This window comes from Somniosus microcephalus, chromosome 1, assembly GCF_052327205.1.
Source record: "Somniosus microcephalus isolate GS21.2 chromosome 1, FLI_Smic_1.0, whole genome shotgun sequence".
Classification (NCBI taxonomy): domain Eukaryota; kingdom Metazoa; phylum Chordata; class Chondrichthyes; order Squaliformes; family Somniosidae; genus Somniosus; species Somniosus microcephalus.
This window is the reverse complement of record NC_140987.1, coordinates 99,911,754-99,932,299: the sequence shown is the minus strand read 5'-3', so window position 1 is coordinate 99,932,299 and position 20,546 is coordinate 99,911,754. Positions and strand designations below refer to the sequence as shown.

Genomic DNA, 20,546 nt, shown 5'->3' with positions numbered 1-20,546 from the left:
CTTACTACATCACATTTTATTGACAATTTCTCTTCATTATTTTTCCCAAAGGCATTGTTCTGGTGTATAGTTCCTCACCCAATGTTCAATGCGCAGTCCCTGCAGGTGACACTGAAAAGCAATCAGGTTGCATTTCAACCTAAGGTGTTGATGTTCTTCAAAAATAAAACTTTATCAGGGATTAAAATCTGCTTCGCAACTAACCAAACTCTGCCCATTTTGATAAGACTATCAACTAATGGTATTGAAAGAGCTCTGTTAAAACCACGGATCCTGTATTATGTTTCAAACAGGCATTTTATGGACAGTGCTTTGGTGAGGATGCTGTGGAAGTTATTAAGGATTCCAGTCCTGTGGAAAAGGGAAAGCTGGATCCCAACAAGGTCAGTTGAAAATTACTTGCAATGTGCAATGTAGATCAATTACTCATAAAAATTTGCATTTTTATTTTGTAATCTTCAAAAAAATCTTTTTGGCCCTATATATTTTTTCTGAATTTTGTATTCTGCAATATGGTAACACCGCGCATTAGGGAGTCAGGCTGCGACATTATGCACCTTAGTGCCGGTAGCTAAGGCCGTTTTTAAGGAAAAAAATGGCGTCAGCCTCGCTTCCGCCCAATTCCAGCACGGCCCGCGCTGTTCACCATCTTGGTGAAGGCGATAGCGCAGCGGGACGTGCGTGCACCAGCTGTATGCAGAGTAGGCAGATCGTGACGTCAGTCAGCAAGTAACTCGGATTTGACGCACGACCTGCCATTTTCAACGTCGCCACTCCATTCAACGACCTCTCCTGAACACGCACAGCTGAACATGCTGCACGAGGGACCACCCACCAGTGCTATTTAAAGGGAAACATCCAACTTGCAGGTAAGTTGATTATTTCTCTTGTACTGGCTCTTGCAGAGTTTGTATGAATACTGGATTGCTGGAAGAGATTTAAAAAGTTGGTAAAGTGTGCAGGGAGTGCTGCTGGACGTTGGGAAGCTGTTGGCCACTATTGGAAGGCCGCTGAGTACACCACTTGCTCCTAGTCACGGGGTCTCTACTTGCAATTGCCCTTGCACTGCAGCATGACAGGGAGATGGAGCAGAGGCAGCAAAGAAGCCTAGCTGCTTGCAGAGGGAGGAAGAGGAGGGGAAGGAGGGTTCTCAGCGGGAGGCCTTACCCACCAAGGTCTTCAAGGAGCACTTCTCCTATCTGCACCTAATCCAGGAGCAGTGTGTTTGTCGGCTCTGCTTCACATAGAAACATAGAAGATAGGAGCAGGAGTAGGCCATTCGGCCCTTCGAGCCTGCTCCGCCATTCAATGAGATCATGGCTGATCATCCAAATTCAGTACCCTGTCCCTGCCTTCTCCCCATATCCCTTGATCCCTTTAGCCTTAAGAAATATATCCAACTCTTTCTTGAATATATTTAATGAACTGGCCTCCACCGCCCTCTGTGGCAGAGAATTCCACAGGTTCACCACTCTTTGGGTGAAGAAATTCCTCCTCATTTCAGTCCTAAATGTCCTACCCCTTATCCTTAGACTATGACCCCTGGTTCTGGACTCCCCGACCATTGGGAACATCCGTCCAGCATCTAGTCTGTCCAGGCCTGACAGAATTTTATAGGCTTCGATGAGATCCCCTCTCAATCTTCTAAACTCCAGTGAGTATAAGCCCAATCGATGCAATCTCTCCTCATACGTCGTTCCTGCCATCCCAGGTATCAGCCTGGTGAATCTTCGCTGCACTCCTTCCATGGCAAGAACGTCCTTCCTCAGATAAGGCGACCAAAACTGCACACAATACTTAAGGTGCGGTCTCACCAAGGCCCTGTATAACTGTAGCAAGACATCCTTGTTCCTGTACTCGAACCCTCTTGCTACGAAGGCCAACATACCATTTGCCTTCTTAACCGCCTGCTGCACCTGCATGCTTACCTTCAGCGACTGGTGCACAAGAATACCCAGGTCTCTTTGCACTTCCCCTACTCCCAATCTATTGCCATTCAAATAATAATCTGCCTTCCTGTTTTTGCCACCAAAGTGGATAACCTCACATTTATCCACATTATAGTGCATTTGCCATGTTTCTGCCCAATCACCTAACCTGTCCAAATTGTACTGGAGTTTCATGACATCCTCCTCACAGCATACCCTCCCACCCAGCTTTGTGTCATCTGCACATTTGGAGATATTACATCCAATTCCCTCATCCAGATCATTAATATATATTGTGAACAGCTGGGGTCCTAGGACCGATCCTTGCGGTATCCCACTAGTCACTGCCTGCCACTCGGAAAACAACCCGTTTATTCCAACTCTTTGCTTTCTGTCCGCCAACCAGTTCTCTATCCAAGTCAATACCTTGCCCCCAATCCCATGTGCCTTAATTTTGCACACTAATCTCTTATGCGGGACCTTATCGAAAGCCTTCTGAAAGTCCAAATACACCACATCCACTGGTTCTCCCTTATCTATTTTACCAGTTACATCCTCAAAAAATTCCAGTAGATTAGTCAAGCATGATTTACCTTTTGTAAATCCATGTTGACTTTGTCCGATCCTGTCACTGCTTTCCAAGTGCTCTGCTATTACATCTTTTATAATGGACTCTAGCATTTTCCCCACTACCGATGTCAGGCTTACCGGTCTATAATTCCCCGCTTTTTCTCTGCCACCTTTTTTGAATAGTGGGTTAACATTAGCTACCCTCCAATCCATGGGTACTGTTCCAGAGTCTATTGAGTTCTGGAAGATGACCAGCAATGCATCTACTATTTCTAGGGCCACTTCCTTAACTACCCTGGGATGTAGATTATCAGGCCCTGGGGATTTATCGGCCTTCAGTCCCATCAATTTTCCTAACACCATTTCCCTACAAATACTGATTTCTTTCAGTTCCACCCTTTCATCAGACCCTATGTTCCCCGGTATTTCTGGGAGGTTATTTGTGTCCTCCTTTGTGAAGACAGAACCAAAATATGTATTTAGTTGGTCTGCCATTTCTTTGTTCCCCGTTATAAATTCCCCCGATTCTGACTGCAAGGGACCTACGCTTGACTTCACCAATCTTTTTCTCTTCACATATCTATAAAAGCTTTTACAGTCAGTTTTTATGCTCACAGAACTCAGCCACCTCTTGGAACCAGAAATGCAGCTTCAGAGCAGGGTGACAATGGCTGTGACAGTGGCCCTGAATTATTTTGCCAGTGGATCCATCCAGGCTGGAACAGGCAACATAGCAAATGATTCGCAGTTTGCCATCCGTCACTGCATCTGGAAGGTCACAGAGGCTCTGTAGTGACGGTGTCTCTTCTCCATCACTCTCCTTTTGTTCTGGCTGGCTGGTTGGAGTTCTTGGGTATTTGAAAGGAGAAAGGCACATGGGTAGCGTTGTGGTGAGGGGAGGGGGGGAAAACAAGATGTGCATGCTTACACCATCAGCAGCTTGTAAGTGAGAAGAGATTGTGGGATGAGAGGGAAGGAGGATTAGGTATTAGTCATCATCAATGCTTTCAGCCTCGCCGCTCATCACAACCTCAGTGCCGACCTCTCCAATGATGTCTAGCATTGTCTCCTTCAGCTGGGTACGGTTCTGCGGCCGAGCCTGCCCCCACCTTTTAGCTGCTGCTGGTGCCGGTTATGCGACACCTTGGCCTGCAAGAGAAAGGGAAGTGTGTCAGTGAGTGTGGTGCAATATGTTTGGGTGATGTGCCTGTCATGGTTGAATAGCCGGCAGCATGTGCAAGGTGTGAGATGTGGGTATGTGGCTTGCAGCAGGGTGTGTAAGGGCGAAGTGAAGCTATGATTGTGAGGTATGAGTCGTGATTGATCGAGATTGTTGGTAGTTGAGTGATGGGGGTGTGGTGCATTGAGCAATGTTTGAGGCTAGTGGTGCAGTTGGTAGGAGACAGCATTTGAAGATGCATTCACTGACCTTGACCACTCATGTGAGGTCATTAGTCTTCTTTTGGCACTGGATTCAGGTCCTGGGGGAAAGACTGATGGCATTGATCGCTTCAGCTATCTGCTCCCACTGCCTTCTTGCAGTCAGTCTGGAGGGCCTGCTGGCCCCCTGCAGGTAGAGGACCTGTCTCTTCCTTTTGACCCCTTGAACTAAGGCCTCCAGTGCTGCCTCTGAGAACTTAGTTGCCCTTTCTCTGCCCTGTTGAGCCATAGTTACCTTACACCTTCCTTTGCAACAATTACAATGAGGTGCTTATTTCAGAAAGCACCTCCCCTTTAAGAAGTGCAGACTGCATTTCACACTGCAGGCTAGCTTTAAATAGAGATCACTTCCCAAAAAATTGGGCCCCCTCCTGAGCACTCAGCCAACCAGCACGCATTCAGCGCTGGGCTCAGCACTTCAATCATGTTAATTTCACGTGCTGCCTCCATTACTTTCAACAGGTGCATGCAGATCACGCATCGCGATCCCCACGCCCATTTTCGGGCCTTATCGAATTTAGCCGGCTCAATCTCAGCAGCACTGCAACAAGCAGACTCTGAATGGAGGCTTAGCATCTTCCTGCAAGGCAGAGTAAAATCCTGCAAGGTAGAGTAAAAATATATTGGTCAGTGTCCAGTGGGACACTCTTGCATGCGTTCCAGCAATTGTTTGGGAGCAGCACTGGCAATCGGCTGGGATTCGATGTCCAACCCTGCTGCCTTGGACACAGGAATGCACATCCCACCAAGTGGAGAGAAAGAGGCAGCATGCCCTCATAATAGGGTATATATTTGCAAATAAAAGTTACTTGTATATTTATACATTTTTTAACTTTGTTGTGTTTCCAGGCCTACATACAAATAACATTTGCTGAACCATTCTTTGATGATTATGAAATGAAAGATAGAATCACCTATTTTGAAAAGAATTTCAACCTTCGGCGCTTCATGTACACCACTCCATTTACCAAGGATGGCCGCCCCCGAGGAGACCTCTGCGAGCAGTACAAGAGAAAGACCATCCTGACAACTCTACACGCTTTCCCTTACATTAAAACTAGAATTAATGTCATTCAGAAAGAAGAGGTAAAAAATTACTATTTTAAAAAAAATTCTAAGAACTACTTGAAACACAGATTTTGAAAATTGAACTTACTGGAAAATACATTTAATGGGCAAGGGCTAACCCATTCTCAAGCAACCTGTCTGATTCACTTCATGGACCTGTTCTTCATGACAGTCACTTCACTAAATAGCACGAACATCCAAAACTGTAGCAATATGTATGATGTACTTACTGGGTCTGCTGGTTGGACCAGACAGTATTCTAGTGTAAGGGGGAAAAAATGGAAAGAATAAAAAAAAGCACAGGGTGATGGTTGAAGCTAAAACCTTTTTGTCGAAATTTTTGTTTGTTTTTCCTTTGTATGTCAGAAGCTAATTACAACATCTTCAACTGTTGTGCATAAGGAATAATTAAACATTAGATTTCACGATGGAAAATACTGTGGAAAGGATGAAGCATCAATCGGAAGAGCAACTACCGTCCTTGAAATGCAAATAGCTACTGGTCAATAAATTATGTATGAGCAACCCAATATCCTTTACTGGTTGAATTTAAATGACTGCTGCTCCAAAGTGTTTGTAATCTGGAAATATGGTTGCATCAGGAAAGCAGAAGATAAAACCTGATAAGCAGCACAGGGAGATTTAATAACGAAAAGACAGTTCAAATACAAAATTGCTCTGCCAAATGCCCTTTTTCACAGCTCCCTATTTAATATCGCTGTTTTAATATAGCTGGACTTTAGCTCATACCTTTTCCTGTTACTTTTAATTGGGAGTTGTGGGCCATTCACTGAACTATGAATCTTATTGAAATGCACACAAAAGCTCAGCTGCTTGTTCCCAAGGGCTGTGTTACAATTAAGATGGGGTGTGACGTTACCAGGTATAATTTCACAAGATAGAACTGAAAGGTTTTCACAGTGCAAAAGGTTCCAGTAGAAACAGCAGTGAATAGCGAGTCCCAGTATCTTTAGGGTTTTAACTGCTGACATTTGATGCCATCCAATGTCATTAATACTGGACAAGTGTATTTCAAGTGAGAATAGAATTCAAATCTGTTTTCAATTAAAGCAGGCTGGAAAGAAGTAATTTTATCTCTTTCATTTTGCAGTTTATCCTGACGCCTATTGAAGTAGCTATTGAGGACATGCAGAAGAAAACGCTTGAGCTAGCAATTGCAACTCACCAGGAACCTCCAGATCCCAAATTGCTTCAGATGGTGCTACAAGGCTCTGTGGGAACTACTGTAAACCAGGTACCACACCAAAGAACCTGAATCAGCTTACTGTTGATTTGTACACGTCAGCCTGGTGACTCTGTGCTTTAAGACCTCAAACTTGATGATTTTGTGGCCAAGTCTTTAATAAGTGCTTCCTACATTCACAATACAAAAGTGTCCACTTTTGTGGGGGTGGGGGGAGGTTGCATAGGAAACACTCATCACTTCTGATTAAGATGTCAGGGACTTGCTTTACTTGTCTATTGTTTTGGGTTAAGCCCCAGAAAAGGCTGCTAACCAATGTGTACAATGGGACCAAAGTTCCTTGGGTGGGGGAGGGCACAAAGCGGGCAGATTGCCTTTGGGTGGACAGGAATTTGGGTCAAAACGTAGATACAAAAGGTCTCCACTCTATGCAACCTGTGGCTGGAGTTCCAAATTCCTGTTTTGGGGGGAGGGGGGAAAGGGCAAGTCATCTGCTCACTTCCTGCATATGTAGGCGAGACTTTGGGGGCATTCTCAAGCTATCCAGGAATTCCAGCCAACATGCCCTGCAAGAGACCCAGTGGAACTTGTAATGATCAGTAACATGTCATTCTAGAATGGTACACTAGGTGGAGCTGTATGTTTAGCTGTATATATAAGAGTGGGACTACCCACGATGCACTAGGCTACCCAGAAGGCAGTAGTCAAGATGGATACTGTACCAAGTCCACATGGCATGAATAAAGTGACTAGCTAGAAGCTAGCTGTTCATAATGAAAACGACTAGTTATTAATGAACATAACAGAGCTCACACCAGATGGCAGCAGGCATGGGTTTTATACTGGACCCTAAGGCTCCAAACATCAGAGGGAGGAAAGGTCATTGATCCCAGAGGGGAATAATTACCTATTAACGGCCACTGTTGTTCCCCTACAGAGAATAAATAATTTTGGAATACTTTAATCTTCGGCTCATCATGGGCTCCTACCTCCCTCTATTGCAGCAGTAGCTTGCTGTTCACTTTTTCTAGGACCTCATTGGGACAGGCCCACGTACCCAACAATTTGAATGACCAAGCCCCACACAATGTGGGATGGTGTCAATATCCTGCAGAGTTTTGGTGGGGGAGCAGGCGCTTGTATTTGTCCAAATACAAATTGATGAACTGATATTTAAATTTGTCTCATTGATGATTAATAAGCAGCTGAGTATTCAAAGAGCCATTCAACTAACTGGAGGATTAGTATCAGGTACCAGCAACCACATAGAGGATGGATTAAAGTATTTAAAATCAAGTATAAAAAAGTACTTCCTCCTACACACAATATAACACTAAAAGTACATGCTTGATTTATAATAGTCTAGTAATGAAAACTATAATAATATACAGCAGCTGTTTGATAGACAACCCAAGTTTCTCAATTTATTTTTAAGTTTTCCTAAGTTATATTGTTAATTTTTTTAAATTCTCTACAAACTAACCAAAGCACCATCCTTGTTTCCTGGTGTCTCTGCCTCATGCCAGTTTTGTCTGCTTGTTACAGGGTCCGTTAGAAGTAGCTCAAGTGTTCTTGGCTGAAATTCCAGAGAATTCAAAACTCTTCAGACATCACAATAAATTGAGGTTATGCTTCAAAGAATTTATCATGCGGTGAGTTAAATAAAATGCAGGATGAGTTATTTGTTGAACCTGTAAATGTAACATTGTGCAAATGTAACGTGTCGACCCTCAATGGCACAGCAAATTATTCCAGTCGGTAGCTGAGCAATATAGATCAGAAAGGTGCCATGTATGATTTCCAGTCTGTATTGAGTTCATTGACTTCAGCTGGGTGGTGATTGACGTGCCATAATTGGCCCCAGTGCCTGATTACGGAGGGGAAACTGGCCAGGGTCACCATTCATGGTTGCTATCTCGTGATTCCTGCTCAAAGTGCACATATCAGGCAAGGACAGGTTTGGGCTTGGCAGTGATGCTCTGTGGATGAATAGTTGATTAGCCTGCCAAGGCTCTTATCTGAATAATGGCCATTTGGGTGAGATACTCGAGGGCAACTAAGAACATAAGAAATAGGAGCTGAAGTAGGCCGTAAGGCCCTTCAAGCCTGCTTCACCATTCAATAAGATCATGGCTGATCTTCTACCTCAACTCCACCTTCCCGCACTATCCCCATATCCCTTGATTCCCTTAGTATTCTGAGACTGTGATCCCTGGTTCTAGACTCCAGCCAGGGAAAACATCCTCCCAGCATCTACCCTGCCAAGCCCCTTAAGAATTTTATATGTTTCAATGAGATCACCTCTCATTCTTCTAAACTCTAGGGAATATAGGCCCAATCTACTCAATCTCTCCTCATAGGACAATCCCCTCATCCCTGGAATCAGCCTAGTAAACCTATGTTATATGTTATGTATTGTGTGTTCTATTGTGTGTTCTCCTCCCACCTGTGGTGGCGCTGTCACAGGAGATAAATGGTTGGGTGTTCTCTGTTAAGTTTAGCTCTCTTTGTTTGGAACTTTCCAGAACTTCCTTTCCTTCCAATAAAGCACTTCATGTTTGAATCTCTGAGTTCTGAGTCCTAAATTGTGTCTAGGTAGAAAGGTACCGACACAACAAGTGGCAACGAGGAGCGGATGAATCTGCGTACGTTATGGGTGCAGTGAGTAAACAGAAAATTTAATTTGAAACGTGAGATGGCTACTATATTAGGAAACATCGGTGATTTTGATGAAAATGTGGAGCAATGGAGCGCATATACGGAACGTTTTGACTATTTTGTATTGGCGAATGCGGTGGCAAATGAAAAGGTCGTGCCTACCTTTTTGAGTGTAATCGGGCCGAAGACATTCAATTTACTTCACAGCCTCGTGCAGCCAGATAAGCTAGGAACTAAAACATATAAGCAACTAGTGGAAATTCTTGGAGCATATTTTTCACCAAAACCTCTGGTTATTGCTGAGAGATTTAGATTTCACAAACGGAATCAAGAGGAGGGGGAATCAGTGACGATGTTTATTGCTGCTTTAAAAAGGTTGTCGGAACACTGCCAGTTCAAGGAGGTGCTGAATGACACCATTAGAGACAGACTTGTGTGTGGTCTGCAAAATGCAGCCACACAGAAGCGCCTTCTTACTGAGGACAACCTTACTCTTGAAAAGGCCATTGAAGTTAGTGTCTCCATGGAGATGGCGGAAAAGGAGGCTCACCAGTTGAGTTCAACAGGGAGAGTTCACAAGGTGTCGTCTGAGCCTAAAGGTGCGCGGAACGGCACATGTTACCGTTGTGGGAAAACGGGCCATCACGCTAATGACTGCTGGTGTACGGAGCTGGAATGCCGAAATTGTGGCAAAAAGGGTCACATTGAACGCGCCTGTAGAGGTAAAAAAAGAACAGACAGAGCTGGGAAGCATGGAAGCAAAATGTCTGTATTTGGACAAGAGAGGAAAAAGAGTGTTCATTCAGTGCAGTATGATGGAACAAGCAAAACAGAGGGGAGCGACACCTCTGAGGAAGAAGAGGTGCACATACTGACGGTTGCAGGCAATTCAAATGGCTACTGGGTGTCACCACTGGTGGAGGGACAATCAGTGCAGATGGGGGTGGACACAGGCGCGGCTGTGTCCCTTGTTTCAGACACTGTCTACAACAAAATGCCAAAGCATCTTACCCTTCAGCCAACAAACATTGTGCTAAAGACGTATACCGGCGAACTTGTGGCCATGAGAGGCGTCATTGAGGTGACAGTTAAATTGAACGGACAGACTGCAAAACTGCCACTATATGTGGTAAAGGGAAATTATCCATCGCTACTGGGATGTGCGTGGCTAGAGAAAATCACGCTGGACTGGCCTGCAGTCCGCATGATGTCAAAAGGGGAGTCAGGTCTGACTGCAGTGTTAAACAAACATGCAGAACTCTTCAATGGGGAACTTGGGAGCATGAAAAAGATCAGCGTGAGACTGGACATTAAACCTGACAGCAAGCTGAAGTTTCACAAAGCCCGACCTGTACCCTATGCAATTAGGCCAAAAGTTGAGGCTAACTTGGAGGCCTTAGTCGAGAATGGAGTCCTGGAGCCTGTGAGCGTGAGCAAATGGGCCACACCCATTGTTCCTGTCCTGAAAAAGGATGGATCTGTTCGAATCTGCGGGGATTTTAAAGTGACTATTAACCCGGTGCTGTCTGCGGAACAGTACCCTCTTCCCCTCATTGATGATCTTTTTACGGGCCTGGCCGGAGGGCAAAAGTTCAGCAAAATAGACTTATGCCAGGCTTATCTACAAATGCATGTCGATGACAAATCAAAGGAGCTGCTGACAATTGTGACACACAAGGGGCTATACAGGTACTGCCGCCTTCCGTTTGGAATTACGTCGGCCCCTGCTCTATTCCAAAGGGCAATGGATCAGATTTTGAGTGGACTGCCAGGAGTCCAGTGCTACCTGGACGACATCCTTGTCACTGGGACAAATGAAGAGGCAGTTGCGGACAAGTTTTGACTTACTCAAACCTCCAAGGGCAGAACAGGTTGTCCATTGTCAACAACAAGCTCAAGTTGAAAAGAGAGAGAAAAGAGCCAAGGAGAGACGGTTTCACCCTGGAGAGCACGTCCTAGCTCGAAACTACAACACTGGACCGAAATGGGTTCCTGCTACGGTGATCGCGCAGACGGGCCCTGTGTCTTACACAGTTGAGACTGCTGAGGACGTCGTCTGGAGAAGACACACAGATCAACTGTTGCTAGGAGCAGAGACAGCCACAGAGGCTCCAACGGCTGGTTGGCCTGAACTGTTTCCGGATGATACCGCAAACCAGCATCCTTTGCCACAGTGCTCTTCTCCAACACAGGAAGTCAAAGAGACTGTTCCACCTGTGCAAACTCCTGACTTTCGACTGACACAGGCACCTTCTCCATCCAGGCCTGTGTCAATGCCTACTGCTGTGGAAGCCAGCGATGACCGCCGGTATCCTGTCAGAGAGCGGCGGCCTCCAAGACGCTTGGATCTGTAGGCTTAGTGACTTACCCACAAGACTGGGGCAGAATAAACCACAAGGTAAAGTCAGGGGTTGAGGCAGTCTACCTCTACCCTAGGTTCGTTGAGTGCATTGAAAGTAACTTACCTGTTGAGGAATAATGTGGACCTTCCATTTAAGAGGGGAGGAAATGTTATGTATTGTGTGTTCTATTGTGTGTTCTCCTCCCACCTGTGGTGGCGCTGTCACAGGAGATAAATGGTTGGGTGTTCTCTGTTAAGTTTAGCTCTCTTTGTTCGGAACTTGCCAGAACTTCCTTTCCTTCCAATAAAGCACTTCATGTTTGAATCTCTGAGTTCTGAGTCCTAAATTGTGTCTAGGTAGAAAGGTACCGACACAACATTATACTCCCTCAAAGGCAAGTATATCCTTCCTTAGGTAAGGAGACCAAAACTGTACACAGTACTCCAGGTGTGGTCTCACCTAGGGCCTATATAATTGCAGCAAGACTTCTTTACTCTTAGCCTTTATTACAAAGAGATTAGAGTATAACATACCATTTGCTTTTCGAATTGCTTGCTGTACCTGCATGTTAACTTTCTGTGAATTCATGTACAAGGACACACAGGTCTCTCTTATTAACAGCATTTTCCAGTCTCTCACCATTTAAAAAATAATCTGCTTTTCTATTTTTCCTACCAAAGTGGATAAGTTAACCCTTCTCCACATTATATTCCATCTGCCACGTTCTTGCCCAATCACTTAAACTGTCTAAATTCTTTTGCAGCCTCTTTGCGTCCTTCTCACAGCTTACTTTCCCACCTAGCTTTGTATCATCAGCAAACTTGTATACATTACACTCTGTTCTCTCACCTATGTCCTTAATATAGATTGTAAATAGCTGAGGCCCCAGCACTGATCCTTGCAGTACCCCACTAGTTACAGCCTGCTAACCTGAAAATGACCTGTTTATTCCTACTCTGTTTTCTATCTATTAACCAATATTCAATCCATTCTGATATCACAGAAATCACAGAAACCCCACAGTGCAGATAGAGGCCATTTCGGCCCATCGAGCCTGCACCGACACATATCCCACCCGATCCCCGTAACCCCATGTATTTAATTCCCCTAACACTAAGGGTCAATTTATCACAGCCAATCAACCTAACCCGCACATCTTTGGACTGTGGGAGGAAACCGGAGCACCCGGAGGAAACCCACGCAAACACGGGGAGAATGTGCAAACTCCACACAGACAGTCACCCGAGGCCGGATTCGAACCCGGGTCCCTGGCGCTGTGAGGCAACAGTGCCAACCACTATGCCACCATGCTGCCCTTATTAATATATTAACTGGTACCCTTGGAACTGTATCCTCGCAAGGAGCCCACACCTCCAGGAAAAGAGGTGAAGGGAGAAAATTGGCAAGAGGAAATAAAATGAAAGCACAAAACAAATACACTTGTTTTGTTTGACAGAGATGCTCTGAAAGGCTACGAATCAAATCAAAGTCTTTGACAGCCTACAGGGACACCTAAGAAAATTGGCTTGTTCACAACTTGGGGTTTCATTTCCTCTGCATGTTATTTTTAGTGCATTGGTTAGTACATTTCTCTTTGCATATTTTAATGCATACTTTACCCAATTTAAATTAAGTGGGTTAACAAAAGAGTTAAGATAGTACAAGCATGAATTTGTTAGGAACGCATTAGCAGTGCACTAAAAATAGAAATGAAAACCCTTCATGTCCTCTGCCTGCATATTCCTCAGTGCCTTACTCTGATTAGATTAATCTTTAAAGCAAGTCCGATCATTTGCTTGGCCTGACCAGAAATCAAAATAAATGTGCAGATGTTATTTTTGTAACCCAATTAATAAATACTTCACATTTTTCAAATGAGGATAATTAAAGAAGATGTTAATAGGATGCTGGATCACAGTCACAGTTCACTATGTGGTGTGTTTGCAGCTGTGCCAGTAAGTGTGTTGGGGGGTGAGGGGGTTAGTGGGTGGGGGGAATGTTACAAAGCTGAGGACAGAGCAAGGGGTAATCAGAGGTTCACCCCAGGTCTCTCTTGCACACCACCTAGTGGATGATTACAGAATGGAATTGGCACAGGGAGCAATTCATCTCCTCATCCTCCAAGCCAAAACTTTTGCATGAGCAAGAGAGAAGAGAAAATAAGTATCTACCAAACAATATCAAACTTGTAATCAAAAAAGGCTATTAGACAACATCAGTACACTAAATATAGGATGAACCTGGAGAATGCAAAATAGTAAATGGCCTGATTGTAAAAGTAATTTAAATAATCCTTCTAGTGCCACTGATGCTTTACTACTCTCGTTGTTTTTCCTCTCCAGATGTGGAGATGCTGTGGAGAAGAACAAACACCTGATCGCCTCTGACCAAAAGGAATATCAACAAGAATTGAAAAAGAATTACAACAAGTTAAAAGAGAACCTGAGACCAATGATTGAGAGAAAGATCCCAGACCTGTATAAACCAGTAATAAAAATCCACCGGGAGACCAAGTAAGATGTACAAATGCAACATTACCGCTACTGTAGCTCAACAACAAAAAAAGAGATTATAATTTAGAAATGAGTTTAACATTTCAGGTGTAGCCCTTTGATTATGATTTCGGGTTACACCCAAAACATTAGTCAATCTTCTTTCAGAAGATGAGCGACCAGCTAGGTATTTGCTCATTCTTTTTCAGAAATTGCCGTTTACTTTGTGATTTTTGATAATATTTCCCACAAATAAAACTGTATTGGGATGCATTTACAATGAATCCCTTTCATTAAAATAAAGACAGAAGCAAATCTGTTATTCTGTTACTAAGGGGAGTCAGAACAACTTTTTTAATTCATTCACGGGATGTGGCCTCGAAGGTGGCGGTGAGCTGCCTTCTTGAATACAACTGAGAGTCAGTTAAGAGTCAACCACATTGCTGTGGGTCTGGTGTCACGTCTGGGTAAGGATGGCAGATTTCCTTCCCTAAAGGACATTAGTTTTTACAACAACCCAATAGCTTCATGGTCACCAGCTTTTTATTCCAGGTTTTTATTTAACTAATTGAACTTAAATTCCCCAGCTGCTATGGTGGGATTTGAACTCATGACTCGGGATCATTTGTCCAGGACTCTGGATTACTAGTCCAGTAATATAACCACTATGCCACCGTACCCTAATTGAATAAGATTATTTTAATTAGGTATAAAGCTGCTATGGTTGATGATACACAAATATCCCGATGAACTGACAAGTATTTAAAGAGATAAAAAATGTAAGCGTAGAAGTCGCTCTCAGCGCCAAGTCCAACGTAAATAGCAAATGTGGGATAGTGGCCAGTGATATGGTACAATGCTCGCCCATTACAAAACTGCAGTTTGAAGACATTTTGGTTGGCGTTCAAGGCATGCAGTAGACCAATTGATCTTGTTGAAACAGACAGATGAGATTTAAATGTGAAGCGCTCCATACTAATGTGTCACTTGTTTGATGCATTCACATCACTCAAATGGAACAAGCTGCAGCAAGAAAGCTGGAGTCTCCATTTAACGGGGAGCTGCTACAAATTTTATTTCCATATTTTATATTTTTGTGCATGATGGTGATTGCATTCAGTGCTTCACCAGCACTGAACCTGGCAGAGAAGGACCAACAAGGGTTGCCTGAGATGTCAGGTGGCAAGGAAGGCATACCAACAAGACCCACCACCCTGTTTCACAGCAGGTCTACTGTACCACACACCACCACCTGGTAAGGATGAGTGAGAATTGCCGAAGGAGCCTAAAGTTTAGCAGAGATGCAGTGACAGAGCTGTGCCCTTTCTCTTAGGCAAAAACATCCAGACAACATGTAACAGCTGTACAGTACTGGCAGTCGCCAAAGTCAGCGTGAACCTCAATTTTTATGCAGCAGGCCTCTTCACAACTTGCACTGGGGACATCTGCAGTGTTAGCTTGTTTGCTGTCCATGAAAGTATCAGGGATGCGGTTGGTATATTCAACAGGCCCAATAACTTCATCACTTTCACCATTGAACAACAGCAGCAGTGTGAGAGGACAACATAATTCTACAGAACAGCTGCCTTTACCAGAGTCTACAAGTCATCAGTTGTCCCCATGGTGCCATTTGGGCCCTTGTACCCTTTATGAACTCCAGGGATTCTTATTTTTCAAATCTCAAAGTGCTAGTATGTGACCACAAGCACAGAATCGTGCAGAACAGAGCCTGTTACCCTGGAAGGCCTTTGTTTTGAATGCGGTCCCCAGATGGTTCAGTTGGGAAGTGCACCATAGAGTATGATTCTGACCGTTTACAGACCATGAACATCCTAGGTTCAATTCCAGACTGCCGATTTAGCTGCTCTCAGCCAGGGTGGCTGGAAGAATGCCACAATTGGTTTCTGGATTTGGGTTAAGGAGGGGAAAATATCAGCCAGGGCTGCTGTTCTTGATTGTTATCCAGTAACCCCCTGTTGGAATATGTGTAGATATTGGCTGGATAGTAATGCACCCTGCAGTAAAATAGCCTATCAACACCCATTGTCTGGGTCTGCACATGAAGAATGGTCACTTGGATAAAGTACCAGAGGGTGGCCAGTGCCAAAGAAATGTACCTCGGGCTGGGTCAGTACATTCAAGAGAGAAAGGGTAAAAGCTTTGTTGGATGACTAATGAGCAGTATTTCAACCGTAAGAATAAGTGATATGGCACGACTGTTTTTTTTAATGTTCTCTCAAGCATTATCAGTAACACTAACTTTTACTTTTTTCTACCTTAAGGGAATCCTTTAAAAGATCAAGTTTTAGGAAGAATGAGACATCACCATCAAACCCACAGAACAGCTGATGGACTCTCAGTCTATTTGAGACACTAGGATCTGGTTTATAGTGTTCATTTGCGCCAAGGGCAATATTTGAGCTGTAAGAGCCATCATGGCAAATGACTAAGAAGTATGAAAACTGCACTTGATTTTCTTTTTCAAAAGTGAAGCACTTTTTAAAAAGTAATAACCATGGATGGATACTGATACCATATACGCCATGTGTAGACGAAGCTGCCAGGCACCATTTTAAACTGTTGTTTGTTAATTCAGCTCACAAAAGTGGTTCTAATGCCCTGTCACTCCTGCATTCTCCATAATAATATCACCTATGAGGTTTTATTACCTTGCCATTCTATTCCCTTCCCGGCCCATCCATGTTATGATGTTTACATGAACTGGCGTTGCATACTCCAGCCTAAATTGCAGTTAGTTTGTCAAATTATAATTTCTCTCTGCTGGTCCTGTATATAGCCCATCACTTGATTTTTGTGACTGTCATTTAATTTTAAACAAGGTACAGCCTTTTTTGCTTCTATTGATGTAATTCTGTTGTTTAAACATAACATTTTGCTTGGAATCCATCAGTTGAATACACTGTCAGATTTCAATAATGTGTTCTGCAACTCATATACCTCTGTGGTTAAACCCAGTGTAGTTTAACTATTTCACTGGTGGGCACCGTTCTTCATATGCATATTAAGTAAATTTGAGACACAATACCTCCAGAATGGCATTACCTATATTTTTGGTTTGCAATGCTGTTTTAATTTCTGTGCAAACAGCTCTGTGGCATTCTATTATCCAAGGACACAAAAACTGGTATGAATCAATGAAGAGTTTTACAGGAATTGTTTTAAACATTCAATAAAATGCTATCCGTTTATGACCTTAGAATATAGCTCCATACATCCCAGCACACCCTGTATTGTCACATCATCAATCCTGATGAAGAGGTTAATGATAATAAGGATAACCAGTCACTTCATATCAGAATGTGATTGAGTACTATGTGACTTTCAGAAAATGATGCAAATTTCACATTGATTACACTATAAATACTGTGCAGATTAAGTTAGTTCTTCACTCCCTCCCATCCTGGAAGTTATGCTTTCTCTATTCTCTTTTATATAATTAGAATAAGATCACCACTTTCTATAAAAGATGGTCTGCCCACAGATGCCTGTAACTAGTTGTAAAAGCAATGTAATCTTGAATTTCTCGCCTCGTACATCCAAATTGCAAAATATGATTCTGGACACATTATTATTAACGTTATAAATACAGGCAACTTGGCAGACTGCCTTGAGTCCTCATCTGTTGTATATTACGGTATATTATCTTGTGTACAGAAACTTCTAACCATGCAAATAAATATTTGTCAAATGATGGTGGCACTGATAAGTGCTAATGCTTCTAACGTTCTTGTGCAGTGTGCTTTAATTCTGTTTACCAACAGCAGACATCACTTTAAGGGAATCAAAGACACTGTACTGTCCTCCCTACATGTATGTGTCTGTACGCAGTTAGACAACCAGCCAAACTCCTTTCAATAATGACATGGGAGTCAGGATGTAGCGTCCAAGCTCCGGTGTTTAATAATGCCACACTTGCATGAGGTCAATGAAACAATCCAAATCATTTCCATTGGGTTGGAGTAAAACTGAGAAAGAAAAAAGAAAGAAATGCACCTTGTTACATACATGAGATATAACTAACATCTAAACATGAATATGTAATGAAACCACTCAACTCACAGGCAATGCTTTCGAAGGCGTAACAATGTAAGATTACAGCGGATTAACTTGCAGCACGCTCCATGCTGATGTGACCTCTTTGTTTGCTATCACTATACTACTTCCTGTTGAGTGACCCAACTGGCCATTTCCATTTACTGCCACCTACTGGCGGCAACAAAACAAAACTCCTGCAATTATAAGGCAGAACACTCCCCGCCTGGCGTCTATTAGATGCCACTACTTATAAAACATACAGAACTGTGGAATCAATAACACTCAGTCCTCCTTAGGTAAGAGGAGTACGACCTCTGAGATGGGTCTGAAGAACTTTTTGACCGTCCCTTGAACAGTGGCCTTGGCGTTCTATCAGTTCATGGTGGTGTCTTGTGAGCAATGTTTTGATGTGGCAGGACAACAGGACTCCTTTCTTGCAAGCTCAGTTCTGCATGCGTCAACCGTCCTCCAATTCTGATGAGGCCGTTATTCAAAACTGGATTCAGCTTCCACAGTGAACTGGTCTTGGTAATGGTTCTTTTTTCAGCAAGTGCTCTGCACTCCTCAGAGTACGCCTGAACTTGAACTGACCTGATGATAATGTTCTCAGCTGCAGCCAACTCGTCTGGGGAACGAGGCTTCCTGCACCAGTGCCAACCTCTGCATTTGTTTGACGAGCTGCCAGGATCGGACTTGTGAGAGCGAGCCACATGGATTAAGAAAGCTATGGCTCTAACGAGCGATCGCCAGGTTGAAAAGTGTTCAAAGCGCTCACAGGTAAGTAGGCTCTCTTGGGCGTGAGTCATTAAGCTGATCACATGAGGACGGACCTCCACATCTAGATCTGGGCTGACGAGCTTGAATGATTCTTGTGCCGTATGGTCAGGTTTGTGTAAGAAAGCTGGCCCGGTAAACCACATTGTATTGGAGAGCTGGGAGGCAGGCACTGACCTGGTGGCGAGGTCAGCTGGATTCAGCTCTGTGGGCACATAGTGCCACTGGTCGGGGCATGTTGATTGTCTTATTCGCTGAACTCTGTTGTGTACATATATGAAGAATCTCTTTGACTCATTGGAGATGTAACCGAGCACAACTTTGCTGTCACAGTAGAATTTCACTGCATCAAGCTTGAAATCTAGCTCATCCAGGATGAGATCCGCCATCTCCACCGCCAATACTGCAGCGCATAACTCCAGGCGTGGTATGGTGGGCTCTGGCCGGGGTGTCAACTTCGCCTTTCCCAGGACAAATCTCACGTTGCTTTGGCCCTCATCATCCAGGGATCTCAGGTAGGCTACCGCGCCAATAGCTTTCTCGGATGCATCTGAGAATACACACAACTCAGTGCGTTTGGATTTGGAGAGTGTGTCTGGTGAGTAGGTGCGTGGGATATGAAGATTTTCGATTTTTGAGAGACTTTCTCCATGCCTCCCATTCTGTTAACCTGCCTTCGGGGAGTGGAGAGTCCCAGTCGCTCGTGTCTGCAGAGTTCTCGTAGTAGGGCTCTTCCCTGAATAGTCACGGGCGCCACCATGCCGAGAGGGTCAAAGAGCGAGTTGGCCATTGACAGCACTCCACGGCATGTAAATGGCTTATCACCTACAGACACTGCAAAGGTGAAGGTGTCAGATTCAATTTCCCAACGTAAACCAAGGCTTAGCTGGGCTGGCATGGTTTCGTCGCTGAGGTCTAAGTCTTTAATGCCCTTGGCGAGATCCTCAGCTGGAAAGGCCTTCATCACTGCTACACTGTTTGAGGCAATTTTGTGCAGCCTCAGGTTGGACTGTGCTAATGAAGCTTGAGTTCGCTTCAGCAGGTTGATGGCTTCTGCTTCTGAAGGTAAGGATATGAGGCCGTCATCAACATAAAAATGTCTCTCCACAAACTGTCTTGTGTCTTTTCCATGTTCGTGTTCTCCCTCTTTGGCTGCACTTCTGAGCCCATAGATGGAGACTGCAAGGGAGGGGCTGTTACCAAAAACGTGGACCCGCATCCTGTATTCAGTGATGTCCTTTGACATGTTGTTGTCGCAATACCAGAAGAACCTCAGATAGTTCCTATGGTCCTCTCTCACCACAAAGCAATAGAACATCTGTTGGATGTCTGCGGTTACTGCTACGAGCTCTTTCCTAAAGCGAATCAGCATGCCAAGGAGGGTGTTGTTTAGGTCTGGACCTGTGAGCAGAACGTTGTTGAGTGAGATGCCACAGTGCTGAGCGCTGGAGTCGAAAACCACTCTTATTTGACTAGGTTTCTGGGGGTGATAAACTCCAAAAATCGCGAGATACCAGTACTCTTCTCCTTCTTTGAGTGGAGGTGCTAATTCAGCATGGTTACTCTCGAAAACCTCTTCCATGAAGGCAATGAACTGTTCCTTCATTTCGGGCTTTCTATCTAATGTGCGCCGCAGTGATGCGAGGCGTGACAGTGCCTGATCGCGATTGTTAGGCAGAAGAAGCCAGGGTACCTTGAAGGGGAGAGGCGGAACCCAGCTGTTCACCTTATCTTTGTGAAATTCTTTCTCCATAATATTCATGAAAGCTTCGTCTTCGAAGGAGTGAGCACCTTTGTTGTCATCTTTTGTCTTTTCAAACATGGTGTGCCCAAGTTTGTCGACAGCTCTGGTGTCAGCCGAGCACCCCCATGCTGTGTGAGAGAAATCACCTTGTTGCTCCCCGCCATAGCTCGCTCTCTCTTTCAGGTGGATGTGACTTGGGCAGGGAGTGAGGAAAGAGGGTCGTCCGCTTTCTAGCACGTTGGTCTTAAAGGTGCTTACGTTGGGCTTGTG

The 20,546-nt window shown here is 44.1% G+C and overlaps 1 protein-coding gene across 3 annotated transcripts in view; it reads left to right on the top strand.

Annotated features, from left to right (window-relative positions):
* The window catches only part of dock8 (dedicator of cytokinesis 8), a 430,422-nt gene extending 413,007 nt beyond the window's left edge, over nucleotides 1-17,415 (top strand). For 2 of the 3 annotated variants that reach the window (XM_085984337.1, XM_085984330.1), the window contains 6 exons: nucleotides 294-383; nucleotides 4,788-5,024; nucleotides 6,118-6,261; nucleotides 7,756-7,862; nucleotides 13,553-13,723; nucleotides 15,985-17,415. In XM_085984337.1, coding sequence (XP_085840463.1) covers nucleotides 294-383; nucleotides 4,788-5,024; nucleotides 6,118-6,261; nucleotides 7,756-7,862; nucleotides 13,553-13,723; nucleotides 15,985-16,051 — 816 coding nt within the window. In that variant the 3' untranslated portion in view covers nucleotides 16,052-17,415. Of the gene's footprint in view, nucleotides 1-293; nucleotides 384-4,787; nucleotides 5,025-6,117; nucleotides 6,262-7,755; nucleotides 7,863-13,552; nucleotides 13,724-15,984 lie in introns of those variants that run through there. The other variant, XM_085984345.1, reaches the window with a different exon arrangement.
* Nucleotides 17,416-20,546: the final 3,131 nt, after the last annotated feature.